At 35.6% G+C, this 16334-nt stretch overlaps 1 protein-coding gene across 49 annotated transcripts in view; it reads right to left on the reverse strand.

Moving 5' to 3' along the window:
- ANK2 (ankyrin 2) overlaps positions 1 to 16334 on the reverse strand; it is a 629716-nt gene that overhangs the window by 152309 nt on the left and 461073 nt on the right. For all 49 annotated transcript variants that reach the window (XM_034671321.1, XM_034671324.1, XM_034671320.1 and 46 more), the window contains 2 exons: positions 14154 to 14252; positions 12734 to 12832 (listed from right to left, as the gene is read on the reverse strand). In XM_034671321.1, the coding sequence (XP_034527212.1) occupies positions 12734 to 12832; positions 14154 to 14252 (198 nt within the window). The remainder of the gene's footprint in view (positions 1 to 12733; positions 12833 to 14153; positions 14253 to 16334) is intronic.

The following is a 16334-nucleotide window of genomic DNA, read 5'->3' on the forward strand; positions in this document are numbered from 1 at the left end:
ATACATGTCACGGAAAGAATCGTCACAGGAAGGAGAGAGATTCTCACCCAGGAAAATAAATTCTAATTAGAATCTCAGGGGGCCAGGTGGATTCACGCTGCTCCTGAAAACTGTGCGACGTATCCTTACTGAGACAGAGGCTGCCTAACTCCAACCTACAGGTACCTATAGCAACACTTTCCCTCAACGTGTTTGATCTGCTTTAAAAAGCTGAGTGCAGAGTTTTTTATCTCAAAATAGAGAAGCTACACTTTGCACCTGAATAATGCTGCAGGAAGATGTCACCCCTTAAAGCTCACCCATAAAAATATGTAAGTATGCTGTATACACTCTTTAACCTCCCATTAAAAATTCTAAACAAAAAATATTTTTTGATAGTTCCACCTGGATAAATTGGCTTCAAAATGTACCCAGAAACAACCAACGAGGTTGATCTGTCAGAAGTATTTTCTGAAGTATGCTTGCCCACAACAATTGGCATGCCGGCTGAGATAGTAATCATTATTATGCTTTCAAATGATGATATTTTGACAGATCTAACTGTCTAAAAAGGGATAGCTCCTAGTTTGTGTTCTTAAGCTACCGTCATTGCCATTGAACAGAATTCTTACCCTTTCTTGGTAGCAAGTGATTATTTACTAAATCATGTAAGTACAGCATCAGGTTGTTTAGATATAAGCACCTTTAAAAGTCTAAAATTGGAATTTAGTCCATCAGTAGATAGTACTTCCCTGGGGCGCCTGGGTAGCTCAGTCAGTTAAGCATCTGCCTTCAGCTCAGGTCAAGATCCCACGGTCAAGGGATGGAGCCCGGCCTCAGGCTCCCTGCTCAGCGGGGAGTCTGTTTCTCCCTCTCCCTCTGCCTGCAACTTTGCCTGCTTGTGCTCTCTCTCTATCTCTCTGTCAAATAAATAAATAAAGTCCTTAAAAAAAAAAAGATAGTGCTTCCCTTTCTTGATGTTAAAAACTACACTGTCTGAGAAAGCTTATCTTGTCTGAGTTTGCTGATGGTCTCTGATAGCTTGGCCTTGGTTTCTAGCTATAAAATCAGAAGGTGACAACAAATTGGTAAACGGTTTATGAAAATTTACACTGTTTGAACAATTTTCTCTGTACATTGAAAGATTATGACAAATATTGGTAATGAGATAGTTTGGCCAAAAATTCCCTGCTTCTCATGTAACGCAATACAGTAAGAGGCTGGGACTTGAAATATACTAATAAGAAAAGATAGGGAGAGTAGCCTAGTTTTACAGCTGAAATAGAAAAAGTAAGGATTTTTCTAAGTAAAGTAATCCTTTATCTCCAGCCTTCAAAATGTGTTTTTCATGTGTAAGGGATGAAGAAGAGCTTATTCCTTCATTAAATCACATTTAAGTAAATTTGTTAAATAAATACTGGGATTAAAAATAGAAGTTATGTTAAAATAACAGAAAATAGAAAAATTAATTATTAAGAAAACACAAAACGCAAAAAAAGCGATGCTTTTAAATTTGGATGTTTTAACCACCCAAAGTTAATAAAGCAGAGAGAGTTTTGTTGCATCCCCAGTGGGTAAAACAGTGCTTGGCATATGGTATGTGTTCAATGAATATAGTCATTTTTCTTTCTTGCTGTTTGTAGCAAATGCTTTTTCCAATCATTCACCTTCATGCCCTTAGTTCCAAACCTATGTTATATGAAAGACAAATTACATATTGCTAATCACTAAAGATGAAATTTCTGTATAATCTTCTCTCTACCACCACCTCCAGAACATGACTTCTCAGCTCCAATGGACAATCAGCCAAAATAACAGATTAATTAAAATTTAACTTGATTTAACTTATGCTCTAAATCATGTAGCACTTATTCAATAATTTAAGTAGCTAAACCATTATATCTAATAATTAAGATAAAAGCTAACATTTATATCACATTTATTATGGACCAGGCACTGCTCTAAGCACTGCACATGTATCAACCCATTTAACCTTCGTATTTACCCTGTGCAGTAAATTACTGGTATCCCTATTTTACAGATGGGGAAACCGAGTCACTGAGAGGTTAAGTAACAAGCCCAAGGTAACACAAATAGTAGGTGATAGGGTAGGGTTCCTAACCACTAGAGTCTCTCAGGAGGTCTACATCTCTGCGTATAGTATTCCTGGATTACTTAAACATATTTTGTTGCCTTTCTTTTCTTATTCCGGGGTGGAATTTGCCCTGCTTCTGTGTTTGTCTCCACTTAGCAATGTCTTTATCTTGCTCTCCTGCAAAGATGTGCCTTTGTTGATTTGCATTTAATGTCAAGACATTATTCTACTGCTTATATTTACTGCTATTCACATCTTCAAGTCAATTTACATTATTTAAACTTAAAATTTTAAAGGGTCACAATGTAAAATACTGTACCAGGTTATGTTCAGAAGAGTTAATAAATGTCTTTTGATGACATTGTTGGTTCACATGCGTTTCAATTCCTTAAAAAACAAAAATTTTAAAGGGCTACTATTTGCAAATCAAAACGTATGTACTTTCAGTATGATTTTGTGACCTTTTAAAATCATCAAACAAAAATATTTCCCAATGATTTGAGAAGAATAGAAAATACAGTTGAAGTCGGTCATGCAGGCACACTCTAATAAAGCTTTAACTTGTGCCTCAAAAGTCCAATTTTATATAGAATATTGAAAGTGCTAATTCGCCATTTTTAGATGTGGAAACTTATTATTTTGTCTTAGTATTAACTTTGTAAAAGAATAATTCATTTCAACTTTAGGCTGAAGAAAATCTTAGCCAAAGACTGTGAAAGGGTAAGTCTGTGATGTGCATGGGATAGAATTATGCAGGAAGTAGGCTCTTAAATTAGTTAATGTAAGCATATCTTAATTGATTTGCAGATTCTTTTGGGCTATCTAAATAATCATATATTCTGTATAAAATAACATTTTTGTCTTTTCCTTTTCCATTCATATTCTTATCTTATTACATTGGCTAGGGCTTGAACACGATGTTGATAGTATTACTAATTAATCCTTTTATGTTACTGGCTTGAGAATACTCTTACTATCTTACCATTCTAAATGTTTTCACAGTGTTTTTTGTATATTTCCTTGGGAAGCAGCCTGATATTACTAGCTGGGTAACTTTTTTAAGTTATTAAAATTAAATTTAATCTATTAATTTGAATACATATTAAATACATCACTTAAAATAATATTAAAATATCAGGCACAAAAATATCTGTAGTAGAGAACTAAAATGACACTTAAAGTTACTACCATTAGTCCTGAAAAGTAGTAACTACCCTAATGAAAGACGCAGAATGGAACTTTATATTTAAAGAAAACCAACCCAGATCTATCAAGATCATCAGATGCTTTTTAAACAGCAATTTAAAGTTGTTTTTCTACACCTTCAACTGGTATACTAGCTTCACTGATATCTTGTTCTAAGGTATGCTAATACTATATTTTAGACACTTAAAAATCTTTTTTGCTATTTTACCTTAAGTAAATATAAACAATACTTTTTTGGTTTATTATGTACTATGCAGAATTTTCCATATTTGGTATTGCTCTCTGAAAGTGATTTTCAAAAATAATACTTGGTTAAAACCATATTTTGTTACCTCCCAGCATACATTTCTGAGATGAGAATTCTCAGTATTTATCCATTAATCTAAAGCTGCATATGTCTTTAGGTGATCAATGTCTATATTCTAAACATCCTCATTACTGAATTACTTCAACTATTAAGTTACTATTCCATCTGTGTTTAGGATAATGTAATTTCATGCACCAGAACTGACAGTGTTCCAAAAAGCATGTGAAAAAAACCAGTCATAGGAGCTATAGGTTTCATTTTTAGTAGCAACCTCTTAACCTACATCAAGGAACTGACTTTGTTGCCATCTTCTCTGTGCTACAGGGAGCAGTGGGCATGCAGAGTGGCTGCTCTTGCACAAATGAGCTGTCACTGAATCTATGAACAATGACATTCATTGAGTTCTTATGCCAGGCATTGTTCTAAGTGCTGTACATGGATTAACTAATTCAATTCTCATAACCTCCATGAGGGAGGTTCTATTATGATGATGGCCCTTTTATAGTTCTCCAAACTGCACAGGGTGATCCTTTCAAAATCCAAATCTCATCTTTTTCTACCTCCCACCTCTAACTCATACTGGGCTTAGGATAAACATCTTAAAACAAAATCCTTAATATGTCTCACAGAGTCCTGCAGGATCTGATTTTCTCTCTCAGCCTCATATATACCCCATTTCCCTTTCATGTCTCAGCTCCCAGATTTCTTTCAGGCTCTTGCCTGTACTATTTCATTTTCCCATAGCACACAGCATCTCCACTTCCCCTGATTTTTATGTTAATTCCTTCTTGTAAGAGAACAGTTCCTGGAGGGCATTATGCTAAGTGAAATAAACCAGACAGAGAAAGATAAATACTGCATGGTATTACTTATATGTGGAATCTATTTTTTTTTTTTTAAGTTGAGCTCACAGGAACAGAAAATACAAAAATGGTTCTCAGGGGCTGAGGACAGGGGGTGAGGGAAATAGTGGGAGGCTGGTAAATGTATACAAACTTTCAGTTATAAGATGAGTAAGTTCTGAAAATCTAATATATAACATGATGACTATATAATTGATAACACTATACTGTACAATTGGAATATGCTACAAGAGGAGAACTTAAATGTTCTCATGAAAAGAGAGAGAGAGAAAGAAAGGGAAATAAAGATACATGTGAGGCCATGAACATGTTAATTAATCCTTTCACAATGCATACATATATCAAATCACCACATTGTACACTTCAAATGTCTTACAAACTTATTTGTCAATTATACTTCACTGAAGCTGGAAAAAGTATATTTAAAAAATATATTATCTATGAGTTAAAAAAAAAAACCCAAACAGAAAGCAATTCAGTCATCACTTCCTCAGGTCTCCCCCACTCCCACTCCACCTTTGTATCTCTAGCAAATATTAGTAAGCACATGTTAAATACACAAATACCTGCTGAGTGACAGAGGGGGTAGGGGACGGAGTGAATGATTACTCCCAATAATTTTCTATTGGCAAGTTTTATTTAGTTTATTTAGTGTCATGTTTTCACATTTTGGTTTTCTTCTGTGATCTTTGCCTGGAAAAGATCATTGCTTTGAGGTCTTCCTAGCATCTTAGCTACTGTGGAACATATACAATGTGTTGTGAGATCTGAGGTAAGAAGCGCTACAACACTATTTTAACTATTCACTGTAACTATTGTAACTATTCGCTAGCTATACTATTTTAACTATTCTTAGCCATTTTATTCTTCTCCGTACAAGTCTTACCTCTCTATAAATGTAGTTCCTTCAAAATACAGTAATAGTGGACATGGATAGGCTACTGAGGTGATAAATAAATGGGACAGGTACCATAGATTAAGATTCAATGGTGTTTATGTCTTACTTCATTCAAATTTCAGGACAAACTGATACGGTATTCAACCTTTTCACACCATCTGTCCCCAGATAAATGAACATAAAGACAAAATATGCATGTATTCATTTTCTTTAAAAAATGGAAAAGTGCTTTATTTTATTTCAAAAGAAAATATTATCATATCTTTTCAGACATGTGTATGTGTGTGTGTGAACAGACTAGTACTTTCCATGTTGAAATTCTACTAGAATGTGAGATAATAATTTTATTTTATGCAAAATTTTAAAGACGTCAATTCTCATCATGCTCTAAACATATCAGAGAATGGGGAATTGGAGAAAGCATACTTCCTTTATTTAACTTGGAATACTGAGAAACACAGATGCACTTGCAAATGTGTAATCACCCAATAAACTGATTTTCAGTCAAAAAGGCTCTGTAACACAAACATGATTAGACTTTATTTTATTAGTTTTTAGTGTCCTAAGTTCTTTCTTATTCCCGGTCAAATGCAGGTACATGTTTTCACCTTAACTTCAGAGAATTTATGTTACAAAAATTTTCTTTTCTTTTTTTTTTTTTTTTTAAGATTTTATTTATTTATTTGACAGAGAGAGAGACAGCCAGCGAGAGAGGGAACACAGGCAGGGGGAGTAGGAGAGGAAGAAGCAGGCTCCCAGAGGAGGAGCCTGATGTGGGACTTGATCCCAGGACTCTGGGATCACACTCTGAGCTGAAGGCAGACGCTTAACTACTGAGCCACCCAAGTGCCCCTTCAAAAATTTTCTTGATTAAGGTAACCAAGAACCATATTAAGAAAGAACCATATATAAATATATTTGGAGGGAAAAAAATGCTGAAAACAAAACAAATTTTTTTTTGAATCTGTGATCCCGGATCCCATGTGTGTGTGACAGAACGGAATGTTCCATTATGAGTTTTTGTTCTGAGAGCCAGGGATGGCTCCATGGCCATATGGAAGCAATTCAGTGTAATGGGTATGCTGGCCAACTGTGTAGGTTTTCTTCCTCTTCACAGCCCAATTCAAATTATTTGTGACAATGGGTGAGGGCCAATGAAGAAAAAAAACTATTGGAAGCTACACCTGCACAAGATAGTTATTATTGCACATAATGGACATATGCACCCTTAAATTCTGGGGGTATAATTATAATCTTGCAACTGGCATTAATGGTCATGACCTAAAAATCTAAAAGCTAATAAAATAAAGTCTAATCATGTTGTGTTACAAATAGGAAAGTTTTCTTTTTGGAATGAAATTTCCAAGATTGAAAGAACAAAGAGTAGTGAATATAAATAAGCAAAAGGATTCTAGAAAAATAGAAGTAAATTTTCAGTAAAATATGGTATGAAGAATACCAAACCAGAATATCTTATTTGGACTCGCTCACCAGTAAAAAAAAAAAAAAAAAAGATGAAAAGAAAAAAAACAAAATAAAAACTGTTTCTGAAATCCTCATGATATTGAAACACGAGAAATTCCAAAAAAAAAAAAAAGAACAATGAAACATTGACAAGAAAAATGTATCAAAAAGACATCACAAACTAAACACCAGAATGTGTATTTAAGTCTTCCATTGTGTTAAAAATTGTGTTTGGTGAATGAACAGTCTAAGAGAATGGATGGCTGAGTGAAAAAGTCCCAATGTGGATAATTGTCCCAGTGTACATGAATCCTTTTAACCCACAAATGCCTAGCTTTTGTGGAATGTTTTCAGTTCTTCCCAGCATCTGAGCAATTAGACCCAGAAAGAATGGACTGCATCTAAGCCAGGGACCTGGTTCTTGTGGAAGCTAAGTAACATTGTGAACCTCCCCCAGAAGAAGCAGAAATTGTAGAGAAAGCTTAAAAGAACCAGTGAACTATCTAGATTATTGGAAGGAAGGTGTCCACTCCAAATGGCCCTGGGTTAGTGACTCCATTGCTAATGTGGTATGAGACCTTGGATTTCCTGCTTGTGTCTCAATTTTCCTTATATCCAAATGAGAGTAATTGTTGCTAATTCACATCATTGTAAAGATAAAATGAGATTAAATAACACATAAAAAATACACTTTAAAATTAAGAGGCTGAGTGTAAGGTATTACTATGGGGTGGTAATTAGGTGGCATCTGGAATCTATTCCAACCCACACTTAGCTCCCTGGACACATACTTCCACACCCTTCTTAAACAGTCTTGTGGGAATTTCTGGCCCACCTTTCTTCTAATGAAATCACATTTTCCTTTCTCTCTATAACTATCAGGGAACTCAAACATCCCAGGCCCCATCATATAAGATAAAAGATAATCAGAAAGCTACGGTTGACAAGTTTTACTGTACTCATGTTCCACGATTTCACTTAGTTTCTGCTGTATGGAGATATTAAATACTCTAGAATCCAGTGTGCTTTTTTTAAATTACTGTAGTCAAATATGCATCACATAAACTAGCTTGCTATGTAAGAACAACAACAACAAAAACCAAATAGCTATTTTTAAAGTAACTATTTTATTACAAGGGACATTCTGGTTTTAAGAATTTTACATTAGAGAATAGAATAAAAATCTAAAGGAAAAATACTCTTGTGTGAGAAACAAAAAGTGGCGTTTTATTGTAGAGAAAATCAAAGAGGGGAAATTTCTCAGGCCAGATTTCCTTGGCAGCAACAACAAAATCTCTTCATGTTTTGAACATTTCTGCACAGCTATAGCATTATTAGTTCACAAAAAACCGCTAAGGGGAACTTTTTCACCTTATACCTTTCGTATGACTGCTACTTCGGGAGAATCTGCTTACGCGGACCTACATAAGGTTTGGGCCAGAAGAAGAAAGAATTATAAAAACTGTTCTATGGGGTCTGTAGTGAAGGTACAAGTGTTAGAGAAGCTATGAGAAGCAGCTCTGCTCAGGGATGCAGATTATGAGCACATGTATGAAGAATCTTTGTCTCAGTCTGTCATCGACAATGACAGAGTAAATGAAGATCAAGATAGTGTTCACCACGCACTGGAGATAGTGCCTGGCAGTCAGTATTACTTGTTGTACTCTGATTACTATCTACTGCTAAGCATGATGGGAATATACAACGAGGCTTACTCTTACCCAGGAAGAATATACATGCATATGTTTAGCCTCCAAGTCATATATGTGCAAGGTATTACGTCAAATCCTAAAAATATAAAGAAACTTGAAAAAAATTATCGCTCCCAAGAAATGTACCACCTTGCAGAAACTGTAGATATACGTTACAAAAAATAAACCTGAGGTAGGCAAATATCATCAGGGAAAAAGTGCTACAAAGATTTAAAGGAACTCATCACTCTGCGAGACTTTTTAAAAATGTTTTCAAAGTTTCTTTTATAATATATAATTGGAAAATTTTTTTAAAAGTCATATCTTTGGGGCGTCTGGGTGGCTCAGTTGGTTAAACACCCGACTCTTGGTTTCGCCTCAGGTCATGATCTCAGGGTCATGAGACCGAGCCCCACACTGGGCTCCATGCTCAGCACAGGGCCTGCTTGAGATTCTCTCCCTCTTCCTCTGCCCCTCCTCCCACTCATGCATGCTCTGTCTCTCTCTCTCTCTAAAATAAGTAAAGTCAAAAATACATAAATAAAAAAATAAATGTTGTATCTCTGAGTCTAATAGGTTTATAGATTATAAAAGTGACAAACAAATGCCAGTACAAAGAGCCAGAAAGCGTCCCAGCATTAGTTGTGTAGGATGGTTTAGAGGATGCTCATATGCCTAGTAAAGATTGTCTGAGAGTAAAGATTGTCAGAAAGCAAGCAAACACCCTCAATGCAAATAGCATTCCTACAATCATTCTGATTTGACTTCCAGCCCCATTATAACACCTAAACAGCTTTCACAGAGGTCGTAATGAGATCTCCATGCCACCAAATCCAGGAGGGCAAAGAACCAAGCCAGACAGCTACCTGGTCTGAGCAACATTTAAAACCATACTGAGAATTGACTCAGTTTAGACCACACTGCCACCACTGCTGAGCACAGAAACATAAACATTGGTTGGTGGTTATTATACTGATCACATAATTCTACTTAAAATACTTAAATTGCTTCTTCATGAATTAAGGACTCTGCCTAGCCAAATCGGCACTGTGTTATGTGAAGGTAAGCCTCACATGGATTTTACAGTTTAGGTAGAGAATGTGGAAAAATCCACAGATGTATACCTCTCCACAACCTATGAGCCCTGTAAATGTTTACTGAACACTGGAGCTTTTCAGGGAGCTTTTTACCTTCTTAATTCAATAATAACCTTACTGGCCCATTTCTAAATAACTCAGAAGTTTGTCAAAGGCAAAGTACTATGCAGCTATCAACATTCCTATAATATCAGACTATCCTACATTTGCCTTGCATTATGTTCTTAGAAAGATACAGAAGGTATAATTTGAATATAAAATTCAGAATTTATCTTGAGCATTTGGTATTCCTATGACCCTTTTCTGATTCTCAAAAGGAAGTGATTGTCTACCATGAGCATGGTCCTACCCATCCACCTGTGGTCCACTGTCACCAGGTAAGAAATCTGTATCTTAAACAAGACAGGACTAATGAGAATCAGGACTCATATTCTCTCTCAATGGCCCTTGAAACCATGCCTTTGAGACTTGTTTGCACACAGGAACAAAATAATCAACCTGTTTTATATAAATTCTTATTTTAATTTCAATCATTAAATTATAATATATTTTAAGTAATAGTATTTTTTGTTAATTGGTAGTGAAGGGCACTTAAATTCAATATAGTAAATAATGTCATAGGGCTTACCAGATCACTTAGTTATTTAGAAAAACAGCCTAAATGTTAGTTATTAATTTTTCTCCCTCTAAAACTTTCTCACAAATTAAAATCAGTTTGAAGCTATTTGTCAGGATTCCCTACAATATGAATCTTAAATTGGGCTAATTAAATACAATACAAATGAAGATTACTTTAATCTCTTAATGACAAAAAATCTTCCTGTAGGATCTGCTATAAACTGGCATAATTATGACTAAAAAGAATGGGCTCATTGACTCTTGAAAGCAAATTACCAATTAAATGGTGTTCACTTGTTCTCCTTGAAAAATCTCCAAAGCACATAAATTTCCAATAATCACAGTATAACTGATATAACTTTTTTTTAAAAGATTTTATTTATTTATGTGACAGAGATAGAGACAGCCAGCGAGAGATGGAACACAAGCAGGGGGAGTGGGAGAGGAAGAAGCAGGCTCCCAGTGGAAGACAGTGGAGGAGCCCAATGTGGAACTCGATCCCAGAACACCGGGATCACGCCCTGAGCCGAAGGCAGACGCTCAACAACTGAGCCACCCAGGCGCCCCAACTGATATAACTTTTAACAAGCATTTATCTTGAAGTATTTGCTACCTGTCAACTTTTATGAACTCACAGTGTTGAACTAGTCATTTTGAGAAAAGTAACTAAGCTCTTCTTATAGATACTAACAGCACTAACAGTTAGCAATGTGAACCTTCCATTAAAAGAAACCTCCTATGGGCAATTGAACTTGACCAGGCTTTCGTTTCCATGCTTCTTCAGTACACAAACTCTTGATTTATGCACATAGTTAGACCTAGAGCTAGTGAATCTTACTGCAACGTTCTTATGCCCAGTTTTCTCTGACATTCTCTAAAGCTGTGGTTCTCAAAGCGTTCCTGAACCAGCAGTGTCAGCATTATGGGAGACTTCCGAGAAACGAAAATTCTCAGGTCCCACTCCAGAACTGAATCAGAAACTCTGAGGTTGGGCCCAGATTCATGCATTTCAACAAGCCCTGCAGGTGATTATGACGCCAGCTAAAGTTTGAGAACGTTCGCTCTAGAGCAAAAAGATGTTCTCTTGCTATTCTAAAGAAAAGGTTTTAATTCCTGACTTTAGAGCAGTAGATTTTGCAAGTCCTCTGTCTCTAAGCCCAAGATGCCATGATACTCTATAGAATATATGGGAATTCTTTACAGATGGTACCAATTTAATTTTTTTTTTTTTTTCATTTAGGGACACCTGGGTGGCTCAGTTGGTTAAGCATCTGCCTTCAGCACAGGTCATGATCCCGGAGTCCCAGGATCCAGCCCCGAGTTAGGCTCCCCGCTCAGCAGGGAGTTAGCTTCTCTGTCTCCCTCTGCCCCTCCCCTCTCTCGTGCTCTCTCTCTCTCAAATAAATAAATAAAATCTTTAAAAAATGTTTTTCATTTAATGAAGTTTTTAGAATATGGCATATTTTCAATAAATGTTAAAATAGAGATGCATATTTGGGTTTTAAAAGAAAATTTGGGTTTTAAAAGAAAATGTGGTTATTTAAAATAGTATGCTATTACAGAAATAAAAATAAATAATGTCATGTCTGTCATAATTTCAACAGGTTCCTCCCTATAATCAAAATTAAAGAAAATAGCACTGATTTAAACTTTTGCCCTGTAGTATTTTATGGGTCCAGAACTTATGCCATTTATACCTCTAGAGACATGTCTACATGATGAATGAATGAACTAAATAGGCAGAGACATTCCTACACCAAGGCCTTCAAAAGCAAGCTGGTGAGATTATCCCAAAAAACAGACAGAGAGGAACTGGTTTATTTTGCCAATAGCCCCTGTGGCATGGCCTGTGATATCAGAAGGTCTAAAAACTTTCAAAAAGAGAGAGAAGAAATGGATTTATAAAGATATGCACCTCAGTTTCTATGTAGATACATAACAGATACTAAGAGTAAAGGTTTGGGCAAAGCAGCATTTTTTCACTTGGGAAGTAGGGATCCAGTTTATTGTTATTACATGCATCACAAGGCTGTGGGTCACGAATTTTTCGGTTTTCTTCAGGAGTTTTGTAAAGTCCATATTTGGGGTGTGAGGTAATTAGTGTGATTCCCACTTCGTGGCAGATTTCCTACTGGAATGCTAATCTTCTGAGTATGTTTAAAATTTAAGGAGAGAAAATACTTTTATAGCGCAACATGGAACTTGCATGAATAATTCATATTTCACAGATGTCACTGTCATTGTGGAAAAAAACCACTTCATATTCTTTTTTAATGCACTTAGAACGAGAGACTGCAGTTGTCAAATTCTCAGTTATATTAAGAGGGTGATCATGATACATCAAAGAAATAAGAAATATCATTGCATGAGTTAATAAAATAATTGGCTGAAATAAAAAACAGAAGTATTTATAGTAAATCTACCTACCCAACAACTGGCTCAACCCATTACATCAGTTTCACAGAGCTGTTCTAATTTGAATTCATTTACACAAGAGAAAATCTGAATGTAATACCTGAGACTGGGCGTTAATATTGGCTCCTTCCTTAACAAGAACTTTGACAACTTCTGCTTGTCCGGCCAAAGACGCAATGTGAAGAGCAGTGTTTCCCTTCTGTTTTGGAGAAACAGAATAGAAAATGTTAGAGGTTTCCGAATTTTGTAGAAATCAAATGTATAGGCACTTTCAACTTTGCTGATTCCTTCAAGTGTCATTCTATCACGATAGTAGCCCATCTTGGGGAGGGATAATTGTCTGCCATCAAAACACTGAGCTTCCCATAGAGTGTTTTCCTTTTCTAGCCTTCACAGTTCTGGTGAGGTGTTTAAGAACACAGAAGAGTTCTTATTGAATCAAATCTGGGATTTGTGTGCATGTGCGTGTGTGTGACAATTTATTGCTGATAGTAAACTTGTATTTTGACTTTTCTTTGGAATTGCCAGGGAGCTTCTGTTTTTGTTTTTAAATGTCCACTAGAATCGCTGTATATTGTGAGCAGGCAATTATGCCAACATTTTGGCAACTATGCAAGCGTGAGGTGTTAGAAATCCAGGTTAACTGGCCATGTTCCTCATTTTTCCAGCACTCTTTTTGTCTATCCCTGATCAGAATAATGGGCCAGCTGGAGGCTCTAGGGCCTGCAGCCTCCCTGCATCTCCCACAACCGGATTGTCACACTCCAGCCCTGGTCAACAGGCTGGATTCTGACTGGCTACCGTTTTTCTCCAAATTAAAATTTTACCTTCTAAAGTCAAAGATTTGTCACCACTGATGATTTTTTAAAAATATCTCTTATTTCTGAAATGATTCCCAAAGACAAGGTTCAAATCTATTTTTGTAAAAGGAATATCAACAACAACAAAAAGCGGCTTCTGGTATACCAAACACCTTGTACAGTTCATTCAAAACGATTCCAATTTCTCTACATACACAGAGTGACAAAAGCTAATTTTCCCAATAATTCAATCCATGATCCAAAATCTCTTTTCCATTACAGTATAAAAGATTCTATATATTCTCTTACCGAGTTAAATGAATATACTAAAAGATATAACTACTTAATTAAAGCATGAAAATTGCTTGTCCATTTTCACTGAGAAGTTTACTACGTCAATTTACTTTTTTTAGATGAATTAACCTTAGGAAAATAGGTGCTCTTGTCTACAGAGGATTATATAAATCTACTCTCTCTGTGAACCAAAGGAAAAAAGACAAAATATTAGAAACCAGGTGCACAGAATTCTTCGGTCTCATATGTGATACATCTCTAAAGGAACCGATTCCGACTCTGCAAAGTTTAGTAATGAGTTTCAATTTCAGTTCTAGTCAAGAATCTTGGTGTTCCAGTAAACCTCTGCAATATAAAACCAGAGAAAACAACTTTAAATCATTTCCTCTGTTCCAAGGAAACAAATTCTCCCAGCATGAATATTACCTTAGTGGCAGAATCCACAGAGGACCCTCTTCCCAGCAGCTCCTGAACCAGGCCCACGTGGCCCTCCTTGGCAGCCAGGTGGAGAGCATTGAGTCCATTCTGAAAGGAGAAGCAAACAAGACTTCAGAAGTTGAATAATGGTTGTGGACAGTAGCTGATTTTTATGCATGGATCTAACCCAGAGACTAGACAGACTCTAGTTTCTTGGTTGTACTTTTTCTTTTTGCCATTAGCTTGAAGCTAGTAAGTTCGGAGAGACAAATTTCCAGTGTTTTTGATGCAGAGAGGAAAAAAGGTAAATATTGATTAGAAATGTGGATTTGGCAACTTCATTCTAACAAACTTTTTTTTTTAACTAAGAAATATCTAAACACTTTTCTAATGAGAAAAAAAAAAAAGAGCAACTCTGTATCATTTGTTGCACCAGCCAGAAATAAAATTCTTTCCAGTTTCTAGAACACCAAGTTTAAATAAATGTCACTTTTTAACAAATGGGAAGGAAATGTCTTTTTCATAAAAAGTGATTAAAAGCCATAGGACCATTCTAAGGTAAAACAACTTTACAATAACAACATTGTACTTAAANCACTTTTTAACAAACGGGAAGGAAATGTCTTTTTCATAAAAAGTGATTAAAAGCCATAGGACCATTCTAAGGTAAAACAACTTTACAATAACAACATTGTACTTAAAAGACATTTAGCACCATATCACTAATTTGCCTTTAGGTTTATTTCCCCCAAATTTAAAATTTTTCTTATAATCTGAGAGTACTTTAATATCTGATTCATATCTATCTAAATTCCTGAAAAATTACTCACCATAGCACTGAAAAAACTCATTGACAATGTTACTAAATATGGTATCTACATACATTATATTGATCTCCCCCAGAAATGACTTAACCAGTCAATCAGGAAGTTTCAGATCAGTACCAATGAGGTAATCTGTCACAAGGGCCCTCTCCATTCCCCAAAGGAAGATGATGTAATCTGAATGATAAGACCCCCTGCTTCTTCCCTAAGGGAAAGTGACCTTGCCTGAACATTTCTTTTCTTTTGCTAAGAATTTTCTTGCCCCACCTTCCTTCCTATAAAAACTTTCCATTTAGTACCACTCCTTAGAGCTCCTCACTACTTGCTAGATGGGATGCTGCCCGTTTCATTCATTGTTTAATAAATCTAATTACATCCTCAAATCTACTCAGTTGAATTTTTTTAAACACATATAAGGAAACCAAATGCATAAACAAATTGCTAGGTGGCAAATTTCCTATTTGAGGTCACTGTATATCTTATATTGAATGATTTTCTTACGGAAAGCATTTAGACTTTTGGTTGGAAAACAACATAATGTTTGTTTTTCATCTTTGCAAAACATGGTCCTGGTTTTTCAACATTTCATTCTGAGTAGCCAATACAGTCATATTATTGATACATGCATGTCATGGTTTCTATATATTTACTGGCACAAAGTGATAAGAATTAAAGTACTTTCAAAATTGTTTATTCCTAGAAAATTTAGCAAATGACTCAACAATATAACAGAAACTTGAAAAAGATAGTTTTAGGACTCCTGTGTTCTATCAGCATGCAAATAATGTTAACTGCATTAGCTATACACAAATGATTCAACAAATAAAAATTGTTTTCCCCTGCCTTCACCAGACCGAAATTGTTTTCTGAGTTAATTATTCAACACCCAGTCTCTTTGGTAACAGGAAGTACTTAATTTAAATAGACGGAAAGTACTTCACAAATAGTGAACTCATTCTGACACAATGAAGGGAAAGCAGTGTAATCACAGGGTAGGAATTTTTAAGGAGATAATTAACCTGATATTTTAGAGCCTTTAACTTTACTGATATTTTTTTATCCTATGTATTTTTCAGCATGACATTTGATTAGTTTTCCTAAGTCTCATACAGCAAGAAATCTTTTACTCTGTGTCATGAACAATTACATAAATGTTTTTCGAGTTGGATCTGTTATTTCAGTTAGTAAGAAACAAATGTTCCAATCACTGGGAGTTGTGAAATGGCCTAGCAAACTTATATTTATTTATTAACCAATTGTATTTATTTATTTATTTGAGAGCAGGAGAATACATAGGATCGGGGGCAAGGCAGAGGGGGAAGGAGAGAGAGAATCTCAACCAGACTCCACTTAGCCTGGAGGTCAC

This window comes from Ailuropoda melanoleuca, chromosome 11, assembly GCF_002007445.2.
Source record: "Ailuropoda melanoleuca isolate Jingjing chromosome 11, ASM200744v2, whole genome shotgun sequence".
NCBI classification, from domain to species: Eukaryota; Metazoa; Chordata; class Mammalia; order Carnivora; family Ursidae; genus Ailuropoda; species Ailuropoda melanoleuca.